At 49.1% G+C, this 15,242-nt stretch overlaps 1 protein-coding gene across 1 annotated transcript in view; it reads right to left on the bottom strand.

Moving 5' to 3' along the window:
• YLPM1 (YLP motif containing 1) overlaps positions 1–8,727 on the bottom strand; it is a 152,274-nt gene extending 143,547 nt beyond the window's left edge. Inside the window, exon 1 of the mRNA XM_075332314.1 lies at positions 7,795–8,727. Within this exon, the coding sequence (XP_075188429.1) occupies positions 7,795–8,696 (902 nt within the window). The 5' untranslated portion in view covers positions 8,697–8,727. The remainder of the gene's footprint in view (positions 1–7,794) is intronic.
• Between the last annotated feature and the right edge of the window lie 6,515 nt (positions 8,728–15,242).

Here is a 15,242-nt window from a genome sequence, read left to right as displayed (position 1 = left end):
CCATTGCTTAACACACCTGGTCTATGTCCAAACCATTCCTGGCCACAAGAGGGAGCCTCCCAGCAGCCAAAGTATAACTGACATTCACAACAGGGGGGATATTGGTCCACTCTTCTTCCAGTCTCTTCCACAGGACATCACTAGCCTCTCACACTGCTCTGGGGGGATTTTGGCCCACTCTTCTTCCAGTCTCTTCCACAGGACATCCCTAGTCTCTCCCACTGCTCTGGGGGGGATTTTGGTCCACTCTTCTTCCAGTCTCTCCCACAGGACATCACTAGTCTCTCACACTGCTCTGGGGGGATTTTGGTCCACTCTTCTTCCAGTCTCTTCCACAGGACATCCCTAGTCTCTCACACTGCTCTGGGGGGATTTTGGTCCACTCTTCTTCCAGTCTCTTCCACAGGACATCACTAGTCTCTCACACTGCTCTGGGGGGATTTTGGTCCACTCTTCTTCCAGTCTCTTCCACAGGACATCCCTAGTCTCTCACACTGCTCTGGGGGGATTTTGGTCCACTCTTCTTCCAGTCTCTCCCACAGGACATCACTAGTCTCTCACACTGCTCTGGGGGGATTTTGGTCCACTCTTCTTCCAGTCTCTTCCACAGGACATCACTAGTCTCTCACACTGCTCTGGGGGGATTTTGGCCCACTCTTCTTCCAGTCTCTCCCACAGGACATCACTAGTCTCTCACACTGCTCTGGGGGGATTTTGGTCCACTCTTCAAGTCTCTTCCACACTTCTTTGACTCTTGTTGGTTTCTTGGCTATAACTTTGTCAGCAAGGATTTTTCAGAGGTTTTCTATTGGGTTTAGAGCAGGACTCTGGGTTGTGGCCATTTCATTGTTTCCAGGATCTTCTTTCCCCGTTTTGCTGTTTGACAGGGGACATTGTCCTGCATGAAAATTGCTGGCTGATAGAGTGATGAACATAAGTAAGGAGCCGCGTGTTGTGAAGAAGGTGAAGATAGGTTGGCACAGTGGCTCAGTGGTTAGCACTGCAGTCATGCAGCGCTGGGGTCCTGGGTTCAAATCCCACCAAGGACACCATCTGCGAGGAGTTTGAATGTTTTACCTGAGTTTGCGTGGGTTTCCTCTCACACTCCAAAAATATACTCCTAGGGAACCTAGATTGTGATCCCCAATGTAACAGTGTTGCCAATGTATGTAAAGCGCTGTGGAATTAACAGTGCTATATAAATGAATGAATATTATTAGGATCCACACTTCTATCACTTTGCCATGTAGCTGTATGAGAGGTGAAACTGCTGCTGCAGAAAACATTCCCCAAACCATGACCCTTCTCCACCGCCGCTCACTGACTTAACACACTTTGGGTTCAGTGTTTCCCCAGTTTGTTAATGAACATAATGTTTCTCATCAGACCCAAATAAATTAAACTTATTTTCATAACTAAAATTAGCTGTGGACAATTCTACTCTGTCCACACAACATGCTCCTCACCAAAGGTGAGTCTAGCCTTGTGACTCTGCTAATGAGAGGTTTGGAGACTGCAGAGTGGGCTTTCAGTCCAAATGCTCTTACACGTCCGAGACACTGGATGACGAGACAGATCCTTACCCTGTTCAGTGGTGAACTGGCAGCAATTCCAGCTGCAGCGTGTGAACGATTACCCATGGAGAGTCTCTGCATTGTTTTGTCCTCTCTTGCATTTGTCTTTTGAGGGCGACCAGCCTTCTTCGAGGACTTGAAGGAATTTGTGATGTTGTGAAGATACAATATTCCCGAAATCTCAGACTTGGAACAACCAACTTCTCTTCCTCTGGCTGATACGGTCACCTCTTTGGCTTTCATCTGGACAACCTGCTGCCGGAGGGTTTTAGTCACTTTGGAACAGCAAAGTCAGTGCAAACTGGAAAGTTCAGCGCCAGTTACATCGGGTTTGTCAGATAATGAAGGAAATTAGCACCAGGAGCAGATTAACCCCAATAACCTGCAGGGGTCTGACAGTGTTCTCTAATTGTGACCCAGGTTATTTACATTTATCTCATTCAAATTTTTATTATTTGCTTTATAATAAATTCAATTTATGAAATAAGCAGAAAATCCTGCAAGTTTCTTCATGTGAGAAGATAATCACAGAGGACGACAATGACGGCAACATTTAGGAAATTGTGTGATCTCTAATTTTATCTCCAGTGTATGTACACACAGATCCTGCAAAATGGCAGCTTTTCCGGTTTTGTTTTAGTAAAATGTGAATTGTTCTTTATTCTATAATCTACTGACGACGTCTCCGAATTTCCAAGCAATACATTGTATTTATTTCTGAAAATGAGAAATGGTGAAAATAACAGAACAATGCACAAGATGCGCAGAACGCACAGAATGCACAGGACGCACAGAATGCACAGGACGCCCAGGACGCACAAGATGCGCAGGACGCCCAAGATGCGCAGGACGCGCAGAACGCACAGGACGCGAAGGACGCGCAGGACGCACAGGACGCACAGGACGCGCAGAACGCACAGAATGCACAGGACGCACAGAATGCACAGGACGCACAAGATGCGCAGGACGCGCAGAACGCACAGGACGCGCAGGACGCGCAGGACGCACAGGACGCACAGGACGCACAGAACGCACAGGACGCCCAGGACGCACAGAACACACAGAATGCACAGGACGCACAGGACGCACAGAACGCACAGGACGCCCAGGACGCACAGGACGCACAGAACACACAGGACGCCCAGGACGCCCAGAACGCACAGGACGCCCAGGACGCCCAGGACGCACAGAACGCACAGGACGCCCAGGACGCCCAGAATGCACAGGATGCCCAGGACGCCCAGGACGCCCAGGACGCCCAGGACGCCCAGGACGCACAGGACGCACAGGACGCCCAGGACGCCCAGGACGCACAGAACGCACAGGACGCACAGGACGCACAGGACGCCCAGGACGCCCAGGACGCACAGAACACACAGAACACACAGAACACACAGAATGCACAGGACGCACAGAACACACAGAATGCACAGGACGCACAGAACACACAGAATGCACAGGACGCCCAGGACGCACAGAATGCACAGGACGCACAGAACGCACAGAATGCACAGCGCTTTCACACCTCAAATAATGCAAAGAAAACAAGTTAATCATCATTTACACAACAATACTAATAATGTTTTATCTCAGGAAGAGTCAGAAATCAATATTTTGTGGAATAACCATGATCATTAATCCCAGCTTTCATGGTCTTGGCCGCTTGCCACCAGACTTCACACTGCTTTTGGGTGACCTTATGCCCCTCCTGGTGCAGAAATGTAAGTTCTTCTTTGATGGCTTGTGACTATCGATCTTCCTCTTAATTACATTCCAGAGGTTTTCCATGGGGTTCAGGTCTGGAGACTGGGCTGGCCATGACACGGTTTTGATGTGGTGGTCCTTCATCCACACATTGATTGACCTAGCTGTGTGGCATGGCGCATTGTCCTGCTGGAAAAAACAGTCCTCAGAATTGGGGAACATTGCCTGAGCAGAAGGAAGCAACTGTTTTTCCAGGATAAACTTGTATGCGGCTTGATTCATACGTCCTTCGCACAATTTAATCTGCTCAATTCCAGCTTTGCTGAAGCCTCCCCAGATCATCACCGATCCTCCACCAGATTTCACAGTGGGTGTAAGACACTGTGGCTTGTACGTCTCTCCAGGTTTCCGTCTAACCATTAGATGACCAGGTATTGGGCAAAGCTGAAACTGACAATGCGCCATGCCACACAGCTAGGTCAATCAATGTGTGGATGAAGGACCACCACATCAAAACCCTGTCATGGCCAGCTCAATCTCCAGACCTGAACCCCATTGAAAACCTCTGGAATGTAATCAAGAGGAAGAAGGATAGTCACAAGCCATCAAACAGAGAAGAACTGCTTACATTTCTGCACCAGGAGGGGCATAAGGTCACCCAAAAGCCGTGTGAAGACTGGAGGAAAGCAGCCAAGACGCAGGAAAGCTGGGATTATACATCATGGTTATTCCATAACATATTGATTTCTGAATCCTTCTGAGGTAAAACATTATTATATTGTTGTGTCTAAATGATTATGGACTTTTTTTCTTTACATTATTTGAGGGATGAAAGCGCTGTGCATTATTCTGTTATTTTCAATATGTCTCATTTTCATAAAATAAATACAATGTATTGCTTGGAAATTCGGAGACGACGTCAGTAGATTATACAATAAAGAACAATTTACATTTCACTAAAAAATGTCTGAACATTTTGCAGTGGTCTCTTAATTACACACACACACACAAATATATACATATACAGTATATATACATATATACACATACAAACATATATACATATACAGTATATATACACACACACACACACCACATAAGATAGATATTAGCGCTATCACATCAGATATATACGGCTATCAGTAATATCACACCAGACATGTGTGCGCGTGTGTGTGCATATTAATTATTATATATATATATATATATATATATATATATATATAGATATAGATATCCGCGCTCTCACATCAGATATATACAGATATCCGCGCTCTCATCAGATATGTACAGATATCCGCGCTCTCACATCAGATATATACAGATATCCGCGCTCTCACATCAGATATATACAGATATCCACGCTCTCACAGATACAGATATCCGCGCTCTCATCAGATATATACAGATATCCGCGCTCTCATCAGATATATACAGATATCCGCGCTCTCATCAGATATATACAGATATCCGCGCTCTCATCAGATATATACAGATATCCGCGCTCTCACATCAGATATATACAGATATCAGCGCTCTCACATCAGATATATACAGATATCCGCGCTCTCACATCAGATATATACAGATATCCGCGCTCTCACATCAGATATATACAGATGTCCGCGCTCTCACATCAGATATATACAGATATCCGCGCTCTCATCAGATATATACAGATATCCGCGCTCTCATCAGATATATACAGATATCCGCGCTCTCACATCAGATATATACAGATATCAGCGCTCTCACATCAGATATATACAGATATCAGCGCTCTCATCAGATATGTACAGATATCCGCGCTCTCATCAGATATGTACAGATATCCGCGCTCTCATCAGATATATACAGATATCCGCGCTCTCACATCAGATATATACAGATATCCGCGCTCTCACATCAGATATATACAGATATCCGCGCTCTCACATCAGATATATACAGATATCAGCGCTCTCACATCAGATATATACAGATATCCGCGCTCTCACATCAGATATATACAGATATCCGCGCTCTCACATCAGATATATACAGATATCCGCGCTCTCACATCAGATATATACAGATATCCGCGCTCTCATCAGATATATACAGATATCCGCGCTCTCACATCAGATATATACAGATATCAGCGCTCTCACATCAGATATATACAGATATCCGCGCTCTCACATCAGATATATACAGATATCCGCGCTCTCACATCAGATATATACAGATATCAGCGCTCTCACATCAGATATATACAGATATCCGCGCTCTCACATCAGATATATACAGATATCCGCGCTCTCACATCAGATATATACAGATATCCGCGCTCTCACATCAGATATATACAGATATCCGCGCTCTCATCAGATATATACAGATATCCGCGCTCTCACATCAGATATATACAGATATCAGCGCTCTCACATCAGATATATACAGATATCCGCGCTCTCACATCAGATATATACAGATATCCGCGCTCTCACATCAGATATATACAGATGTCCGCGCTCTCACATCAGATATATACAGATGTCCGCGCTCTCACATCAGATATATACAGATGTCCGCGCTCTCACATCAGATATATACAGATGTCCGCGCTGATACAGATATCCGCGCTCTCACAGATATCCGCGCTCTCACAGATATCCGCGCTCTCACAGATATCCGCGCTCTCACAGATATCCGCGCTCTCACAGATATCCGCGCTCTCACAGATATCCGCGCTCTCACAGATATCCGCGCTCTCACAGATATCCGCGCTCTCACAGATATCCGCGCTCTCACAGATATCCGCGCTCTCACAGATATCCGCGCTCTCACAGATATCCGCGCTCTCACAGATATCCGCGCTCTCACAGATATCCGCGCTCTCACAGATACAGATATCCGCGCTCTCACAGATACAGATATCCGCGCTCTCACAGATACAGATATCCGCGCTCTCACAGATACAGATATCCGCGCTCTCACAGATACAGATATCCGCGCTCTCACAGATACAGATATCCGCGCTCTCACAGATACAGATATCCGCGCTCTCACAGATACAGATATCCGCGCTCTCACAGATACAGATATCCGCGCTCTCACAGATACAGATATCCGCGCTCTCACAGATACAGATATCAGCGCTCTCACATATATACAGATATCAGCGCTCTCACATATATACAGATATCAGCGCTCTCACATATATACAGATATCAGCGCTCTCACATCAGATATATACAGATATCCGCGCTCTCATCAGATATATACAGATATCCGCGCTCTCACATCAGATATATACAGATATCCGCGCTCTCACATCAGATTTATACAGATATCAGCACTCTCACATCAGATATATACAGATATCCGCGCTCTCACATCAGATATATACAGATATCCGCGCTCTCACATCAGATATATACAGATATCCGCGCTCTCACATCAGATATATACAGATATCCGCGCTCTCACAGATACAGATATGAGTACCATCACATCAGATGTATACAGATATCCGCGCTCTCACATCAGATATATACAGATATCCGCGCTCTCACATCAGATATACAGATATCCGCGCTCTCACATCAGATATATACAGATATCCGCGCTCTCATCAGATATATACAGATATCCGCGCTCTTATAGATACAGATATCCGCGCTCTCACATCAGATATATACAGATATCCGCGCTCTCACATCAGATATATACAGATATCCGCGCTCTCACAGATACAGATATCCGCGCTCTCACAGACAGATATCCGCACTCTCATCAGATATATACAGATATCAGCACTCTCACAGATATATACAGATATCAGCGCTCTCACATCAGATATATACAGATATCCGCGCTCTCACATCAGATATATACAGATATCAGCACTCTCACAGATATATACAGATATCAGCGCTCTCACATCAGATATATACAGATATCAGCACTCTCACATCAGATATATACAGATATCAGCGCTCTCATCAGATATGTACAGATATCCGCGCTCTCATCAGATATGTACAGATATCCGCGCTCTCATCAGATATATACAGATATCCGCGCTCTCACATCAGATATATACAGATATCCGCGCTCTCACATCAGATATATACAGATATCCGCGCTCTCACATCAGATATATACAGATATCAGCGCTCTCACATCAGATATATACAGATATCAGCACTCTCACATCAGATATATACAGATATCAGCACTCTCACATCAGATATATACAGATATCCGCGCTCTCACAGATACAGGTATCCGCGCTCTCATCAGATATATACAGATATCAGCACTCTCACATCAGATATATACAGATATCCGCGCTCTCACAGATATGAGTACTATCACATCAGATATATACAGATATCAGCACTCTCACATCAGATATATACAGATATCAGCACTCTCACATCAGATATATACAGATATCAGTAATATCACATGAATGGTCAGGAATATTTTCGGAAATAAACATTCAGGCGAGGACTCCTCGCAGCCTTACCTGGGTGCTGGAATGTCCATTGGTTGGGTGGTCAGGGGTACAAGAGGTGCCGTTTCCTTTTCCGTTAGCTCCGGCGGGCAGGGTGGATATAGTAAAGGCTGAGAGTCATCTTTGGGATCAGGGCGACTCTCTGATGACTGTGTAGTTGGCATCTGTGGCGGGGGTTTATGGGCAGGAAAAGATGGGGCATTCTTGGTCTCGGCAGTATATGGGGAGGACTTGGCATTCTTTAGAGCTTGCTGGGCTTGGTAGGAGAGTACTGTGGGGGGAGGTTTATCCTCAGAAGGGTCTGTTACAGATGAATGGGCAGAGGAGCCAGATTCAGGGGGTGGCAACACAGAGGTGGTGGTGGAGCTCATCTTGTCAGGTGGTGGAGGCACCTCAGTGCTGCTCATATTGTCGGGTGGTAACGGTGGTGGCACAGCTTCCATGGATGTAGTACTACCAGGTGGTGGAGGGGGAGGGGCACTTGTTGCAGGTGGCAATGGAGGTGCAGACACTGGGGGCAGAGGGGGTGCAGCTTCAGGAAAAGCTGCTGCTGGCACAATAGGTAAGGGCGGAGGGGGAACTGTACTATACATTGGAGGCACAGGTGCAGAAAATGGAGGAGGCATTCCGGGTGGGACAGCAGGGGGCACAGACGGAGGCATGACTGGAGAATATGCTGGGTACTGAGGAACAAGGTAATGGTTGCCCCCATATTGCTGCTTCAAACCTTTCAGAGAGGTAACTTTGTCTTTGAGCTGAGATTTTGTGGCTTTCATGTGCGCCTGCCACGATGTCCACTGCACATGGTAGTCCTGCAGCTGGTCCTTGTGTGGGTACGTCTGGAGCAGCTCCTGCCACTTCTTAAACTGACTCTCCCACTCCTGGAGAAGAGGCACAAACTGCTTCTGCTGCATCTCGTAGTGCTGGATCTGCACATCCACCGACATGGCCTGCAAGCAAACATGCAGCAGTGAGAGCTCCCGACAAGCCAGCCTCAGAGCTGCAATCCTGAATACAGCCACAACCAGGGTAACCGCTCCCGACAAGCCAGCCTCAGAGCTGCAATCCTGAATACAGCCACAACCAGGGTAACCGCTCCCGACAAGCCAGCCTCAGAGCTGCAATCCTGAATACAGCCACAACCAGGGTAACCGCTCCCGACAAGCCAGCCTCAGAGCTGCAATCCTGAATACAGCCACAACCAGGGTAACCGCTCCCGACAAGCCAGCCTCAGAGCTGCAATCCTGAATACAGCCACAACCAGGGTAACCGCTCCCGACAAGCCAGCCTCAGAGCTGCAATCCTGAATACAGCCACAACCAGGGTAACCGCTCCCGACAAGCCAGCCTCAGAGCTGCAATCCTGAATACAGCCACAACCAGGGTAACCGCTCCCGACAAGCCAGCCTCAGAGCTGCAATCCTGAATACAGCCACAACCAGGGTAACCGTGCAGCAGTGAGAGCTCCGACAAGCCAGCCTCAGAGCTGCAATCCTGAATAGAGCCACAACCAGGGTAACCGCTCCCGACAAGCCAGCCTCAGAGCTGCAATCCTGAATAAAGCCACAACCAGGGTAACCGTGCAGCAGTGAGAGCTCCCGCCAAGCCAGCCTCAGAGCTGCAATCCTGAATACAGCCACAACCAGGGTAACCGCTCCCGACAAGCCAGCCTCAGAGCTGCAATCCTGAATACAGCCACAACCAGGGTAACCGTGCAGCAGTGAGAGCTCCCGACAAGCCAGCCTCAGAGCTGCAATCCTGAATACAGCCACAACCAGGGTAACCGCTCCCGACAAGCCAGCCTCAGAGCTGCAATCCTGAATACAGCCACAACCAGGGTAACCGCTCCCGACAAGCCAGCCTCAGAGCTGCAATCCTGAATACAGCCACAACCAGGGTAACCGCTCCCGACAAGCCAGCCTCAGAGCTGCAATCCTGAATAAAGCCACAACCAGGGTAACCGTGCAGCAGTGAGAGCTCCCGCCAAGCCAGCCTCAGAGCTGCAATCCTGAATAGAGCCACAACCAGGGTAACCGCTCCCGACAAGCCAGCCTCAGAGCTGCAATCCTGAATAAAGCCACAACCAGGGTAACCGTGCAGCAGTGAGAGCTCCCGCCAAGCCAGCCTCAGGGCTGCAATCCTGAATACAGCCACAACCAGGGTAACCGCTCCCGACAAGCCAGCCTCAGAGCTGCAATCCTGAATAAAGCCACAACCAGGGTAACCGTGCAGCAGTGAGAGCTCTCGACAAGCCAGCCTCAGAGCTGCAATCCTGAATAAAGCCACAACAAGGGTAACCGTGCAGCAGTGAGAGCTCCGACAAGCCAGCCTCAGAGCTGCAATCCTGAATACAGCCACAACCAGGGTAACCGCTCCCGACAAGCCAGCCTCAGAGCTGCAATCCTGAATACAGCCACAACCAGGGTAACCGCTCCCGACAAGCCAGCCTCAGAGCTGCAATCCTGAATACAGCCACAACCAGGGTAACCGTGCAGCAGTGAGAGCTCCGACAAGCCAGCCTCAGAGCTGCAATCCTGGATAAAGCCACAACCAGGGTAACCGTGCAGCAGTGAGAGCTCCCGACAGGCCAGCCTCAGAGCTGCAATCCTGAATAGAGCCACAACAAGGGTAACCGTGCAGCAGTGAGAGCTCCCGACAAGCCAGCCTCAGAGCTGCAATCCTGAATAAAGCCACAACCAGGGTAACCGTGCAGCAGTGAGAGCTCCCGACAAGCCAGCCTCAGAGCTGCAATCCTGAATAAAGCCACAACCAGGGTAACCGTGCAGCAGTGAGAGCTCCCGACAAGCCAGCCTCAGAGCTGCAATCCTGAATAAAGCCACAACCAGGGTAACCGTGCAGCAGTGAGAGCTCCCGACAAGCCAGCCTCAGAGCTGCAATCCTGAATAAAGCCACAACCAGGGTAACCGTGCAGCAGTGAGAGCTCCCGACAAGCCAGCCTCAGAGCTGCAATCCTGAGCCCAGCCTCAGAGCTGCAATCCTGAATAAAGCCACAACCAGGGTAACCGTGCAGCAGTGAGAGCTCCCGACAAGCCAGCCTCAGAGCTGAATCCTGAGCCCAGCCTCAGAGCTGCAATCTTGAATAGAGCCTGTCACAAAACAGGCAGGAAGGAAGTGGAAGTTACAGCACCCCTTTCCACCACCCGACAGACCGAGCACGTGACTCACTCTCTAGCGCCTCTCTTATAGTCAGGCCAATTATGGAATTGCCCGACAATAAGCAAGGAGGCCGCTATTCTACTATGCCGATGATTGAAGGGTTCTCGGTGAGAGTAAGGTATATATTCAAACGACCTCTGCGGACGGAATATATCTAAACCTCCACAGATCTCACTGGTTGCCCCACAATGATCCTTGGCATAAACTCGGTGCCACCAAATCGATTACGATAACTATTACGCCGCACACACAGGCGTGGAATTCAGGATCCAGATAACAGAACAGCCCAAGATTAAATTATATATTTTAATCGCCCTAAGGCACACTAGAAACTACAATATATACAATGACATTTTTGTGTACTCACCGTAAAATGTCTTTCTTGGAGCCTTTCATTGGGGGACACAGACAGTGGGTATTATGGTGTCTCCAGGGGAGGCGTGACACTAGATTTGTATTAGCTCCTCCCCCCACAGCATATACCCCAGCTAGGCAGGAAACTAGCTCAGTTTGGTGTAAAAGCAGTAGGAGGACAACCAAAACCACAAGGGCGGGAGCTGTGTCCCCCAATGAAAGGCTCCAAGAAAGACATTTTACGGTGAGTACACAAAAATGTCCTTTCCTTTCTCGCCTTTTCATTGGGGGACACAGACAGTAGGACGTCCCAAAGCAGTCCATGGGTGGGAGCTGAACTATTAACAGTGTATAACATCAGCCTAAGAGCTGACTAACAACTGCAACTGCAGTGAACACATATCAAAACACTGTCAAGAACCGAGCAGTGGCCACTTATAAATGGGCCACTGCCGCCTGAAGGACTTGTCTTCCAAGAGCAGCATCCACGGAGGCATGCGTATGCACTCTGTAGAATTTTGTAAGCGTGTGCACACTGGACCAGGTAGCGGCCTTGCAAAGTTGGGCCGCCGAAGCCTGATGGCGGATAGCCCAGGAGGCACCCACTGCTCGTGTAGAGTGGGCCCGCACAGATTGAGGGGGAACAAAACCTCGTGCTTCGTATGCCTCACAGATAGCAGTCCTGATCCATCGAGAAATCGTGGATTTAGACGCCGGGTTGCCCTTTTTGTGTCCTTCTGAGAGGACGAAGAGGGCATCGGACTTGCGCAACGGCGCTGTTCTGGAGATGTAGATCCGCAGAGCGCTGACGAGATCTAGAGTGTGAAGGGCTTTTTCAAAGGAGTGGACCGGGACCGGTCAGAATGACGGCAACACAAGGTCCTCGTTTAAGTGGAAAGAAGATACGACCTTCGGAAGAAAGGCGGGGGAAGGCCGAAGGACCACCTTATCATGATGGAATATCAGGTAAGGTGAGCGACAGGAAAGAGCTACCAGTTCGGACACTCGCCTGATAGAGGTAATAGCGACTAAAAAGGCAACTTTCCAAGACAGTCGTTGAAGAGAGATTTCTCTCAGAGGTTCGAAAGGAGGAAGCAGAAGAGCTCCGATAACCAGATTCAGATCCCAGGGGTCTAAGGGGTGGCGATAAGGAGGGACCAAATGCGCTACCCCTTGAAGAAAGGTACGGACCTGAGGGCGAGAAGCCAGCTGCTTCTGGAAAAATATTGACAAGGCAGAAACTTGTCCTTTAAGGGTACTGAGAGCTAGTCCAAAGTCCAGACCGTCTTGCAGAAAGGCAAGAACATTAGGGATTGAAAAGGTAAGGGGCGACCGATTATGAAGGTCACACCAGGAAAGATAGGTCTTCCAGGTCCTGTGATAAATACTGGCGGAGGAGGGCTTCCGAGCATTAAGCATGGTATGAACTACCCTAGAAGAAAGACCCGACTTGGCTAGAATCAACGATTCAAGCGCCACACCGTCAAATGCAACTGTGTTGTATTCTGGTGGAATATTGGACCTTGCGACAGAAGATCCGGGCGGTCGGGGAGACGCCAGGGAGTGTCGCCAAGAAGTTGGAGAAGCTCTAGGTACCAGGCTCTCCTGGGCCAGTCCGGGGCAACGAGGATCACCGGGATTCCCTCCGCTTTGATTTTCTTGATTACTCTTGGAATGAGAGGAAACGGAGGGAAGATGTAGGGCAGGCGAAACTGCGACCACGGAAAGACTAGAGCGTCGGAGCAGAGCGCTAGCGGGTCTCTCGACCGGGATATGAAGGGATGTATTTTGGCATTCAACCGAGACGCCATGAGGTCCACATCTGGGAGTCCCCAACAAAGAGTGATCTGATGGAACACTTAGTCATGGAGGCACCATTCCCCTGCCGCTAGACCTTGCCTGCTGAGAAAGTCTGCGGCCCAGTTGTCTACCCCTGGAATATGGACAGCTGAAATAATGGGAATGTGCATCTCTGCCCAAAGAAGAATCCTGGATACTTCTTTCATCGCTGCCCTGCTGCGAGTTCTTCCCTGACGGTTGATGTAAGCAAGCCACAGCCGTGGCATTGTCTGACTGGATCCGAACAGGGAGGTCCAATAGTAAGGGCTGAAAGTTCTGAAGGGCCAAAAATATGGCTCTGATCTCTAGAACGTTGATGTGAAGGGAGCGCTCGGAAGGAGACCAGCGTCCCTGAACAGTGTGGCAGAGAAACACCGCCCCCCCAGCCTATCAGGCTGGCATGTGTCGTGACTACTTGCCAGTGGACAGGGCGGAAGGACTTCCCTTGAGATAGGGATGAGGCTTGAGTCCACCAGACGAGGGAGCTGAGCGCAGTCCGAGATAGGCGGACTGACCGGTCTAGAGAAGCTGGATTCTTGTCCCAGGAGGATAGCAGATCCAGTTGTAGAGGGCGCAGATGGAATTGGGCAAAAGACATGGCTTCCATGACTGCTACCATCTTGCCTAACACTCTCATCCCATTCCGAAGGGATGTATAACAGCGGGAGCGGAGGGATTGGGCGGCCCGGATCAGGGAAGACCTCGTCTTCTGGAAGAAAAACCCGGGACTGAGCCGTGTCTATCAGCATACCTAAAGGTGATGCACTGATGAGGAATGAGGGATGACTTGTTGAAGTTGATAAGCCACCCTAGCCTTGACAGCGTGTCTAAGCAAATCTGCACGCTTTCTGAGCAAACTTGAAGAGAACTCCCCTTGACAAGTAGGTTGTCCAAATAGGGAACGACCAGGACGCCTCTGGAGTGTAAAATGGACATGACGGCCGCCATGACCTTTCTGAAGACCCGAGGCGCAGTGGCCAGTCCAAAGGGTAGGGCCCTGAATTGGAAATGACTGTGTCCTACGGCAAAGCGAAGGAACCGTTGATGAGAGACACATATGGGAATGTGTAAATAAGCATCTTGAACGTCTATGGAAGCTAGGAATTCTCCAGGTTCCATGGCGGCTAGCACTGCTCTCAATGATTCCATTCGGAAGGTCTGTATCCGTACGAATTTGTTCAGCCGTTTGAGGTCCAAGATAGGGCGGACAGAGCCATCTTTTTTGGGAACGACAAAAAGGTTTTAATAGAAACCTTTGCCGCGCTGTTCCAGGGGCACTGAAATGATAACATTTGCTTTCTGTAAAGAGGCTATGGCCTGAAATAAGGCCTGGCTTTGCGTTTTGGACTTTGGAAGACGAGAACGCAGAAACCTGTTGGCCGGCAGGGAATGGAAATAGATCTTGTAACCTGAGGTGACGATTTCTCGAACCCAAGCATCGTGAGTGTGGTCTAGCCAGATAGCCCGAAAAAGCAGAAGCCGCCCTCCAACAGGAGTCGGGTCTGAGGGATACCTGGCGTCATGCTGAGGGGGCCTGTACAGGGCAAGGTCCCTTAGGTTTAGATTTCTTGGAGTGGGAACGCCAGGAAGTGCCCCTTGAGTGACCGGCTCCTCGATCTGAGCGTTGGGACGATCCTTGTGCTGATGGTTTTTGGGGAGCGGGCCGAAAGGACTGCCTGCGCCAAGAAGATTTTTTAAAATTCCTGGATACAGGCCGCTTTTGTGATAGAATGGTACTTTTACCACCCGTCTCAGATATGAGTTTGTCCAGGGATTCTCCAAACAGACGAAGGCCATGGAAGGGGAGTGTGGACAGGGATTTCTTGGAGGCACTGTCCGCATTCCATATCTTTAGCCACAGGACTCTGCGGGAAAAGACAGCATTGGCTGACGTTAGGGCTGACAAACTAGCTGCATCTAGGGAGCCGTGAAGAAAATAATTAGAGGCTAGACAGAACAAATCAAGGGTCTCAAAAGCCTCCGGAGGAATATTACAAGCGCGAAGCATCCTGCGTAGGTTCTTGCTCCACACACCCATAGCTCTCGCGACCCATGTCAAGGCAAACAGGGGGCGAAGAGAGGAGCCCGAAG

This window comes from Anomaloglossus baeobatrachus, unplaced genomic scaffold (assembly GCF_048569485.1).
Source record: "Anomaloglossus baeobatrachus isolate aAnoBae1 unplaced genomic scaffold, aAnoBae1.hap1 Scaffold_289, whole genome shotgun sequence".
Taxonomy (NCBI): domain Eukaryota; kingdom Metazoa; phylum Chordata; class Amphibia; order Anura; family Aromobatidae; genus Anomaloglossus; species Anomaloglossus baeobatrachus.
Note: the sequence above shows the minus strand (reverse complement) of the source record. Positions and strands in the feature narration are given on the sequence as shown.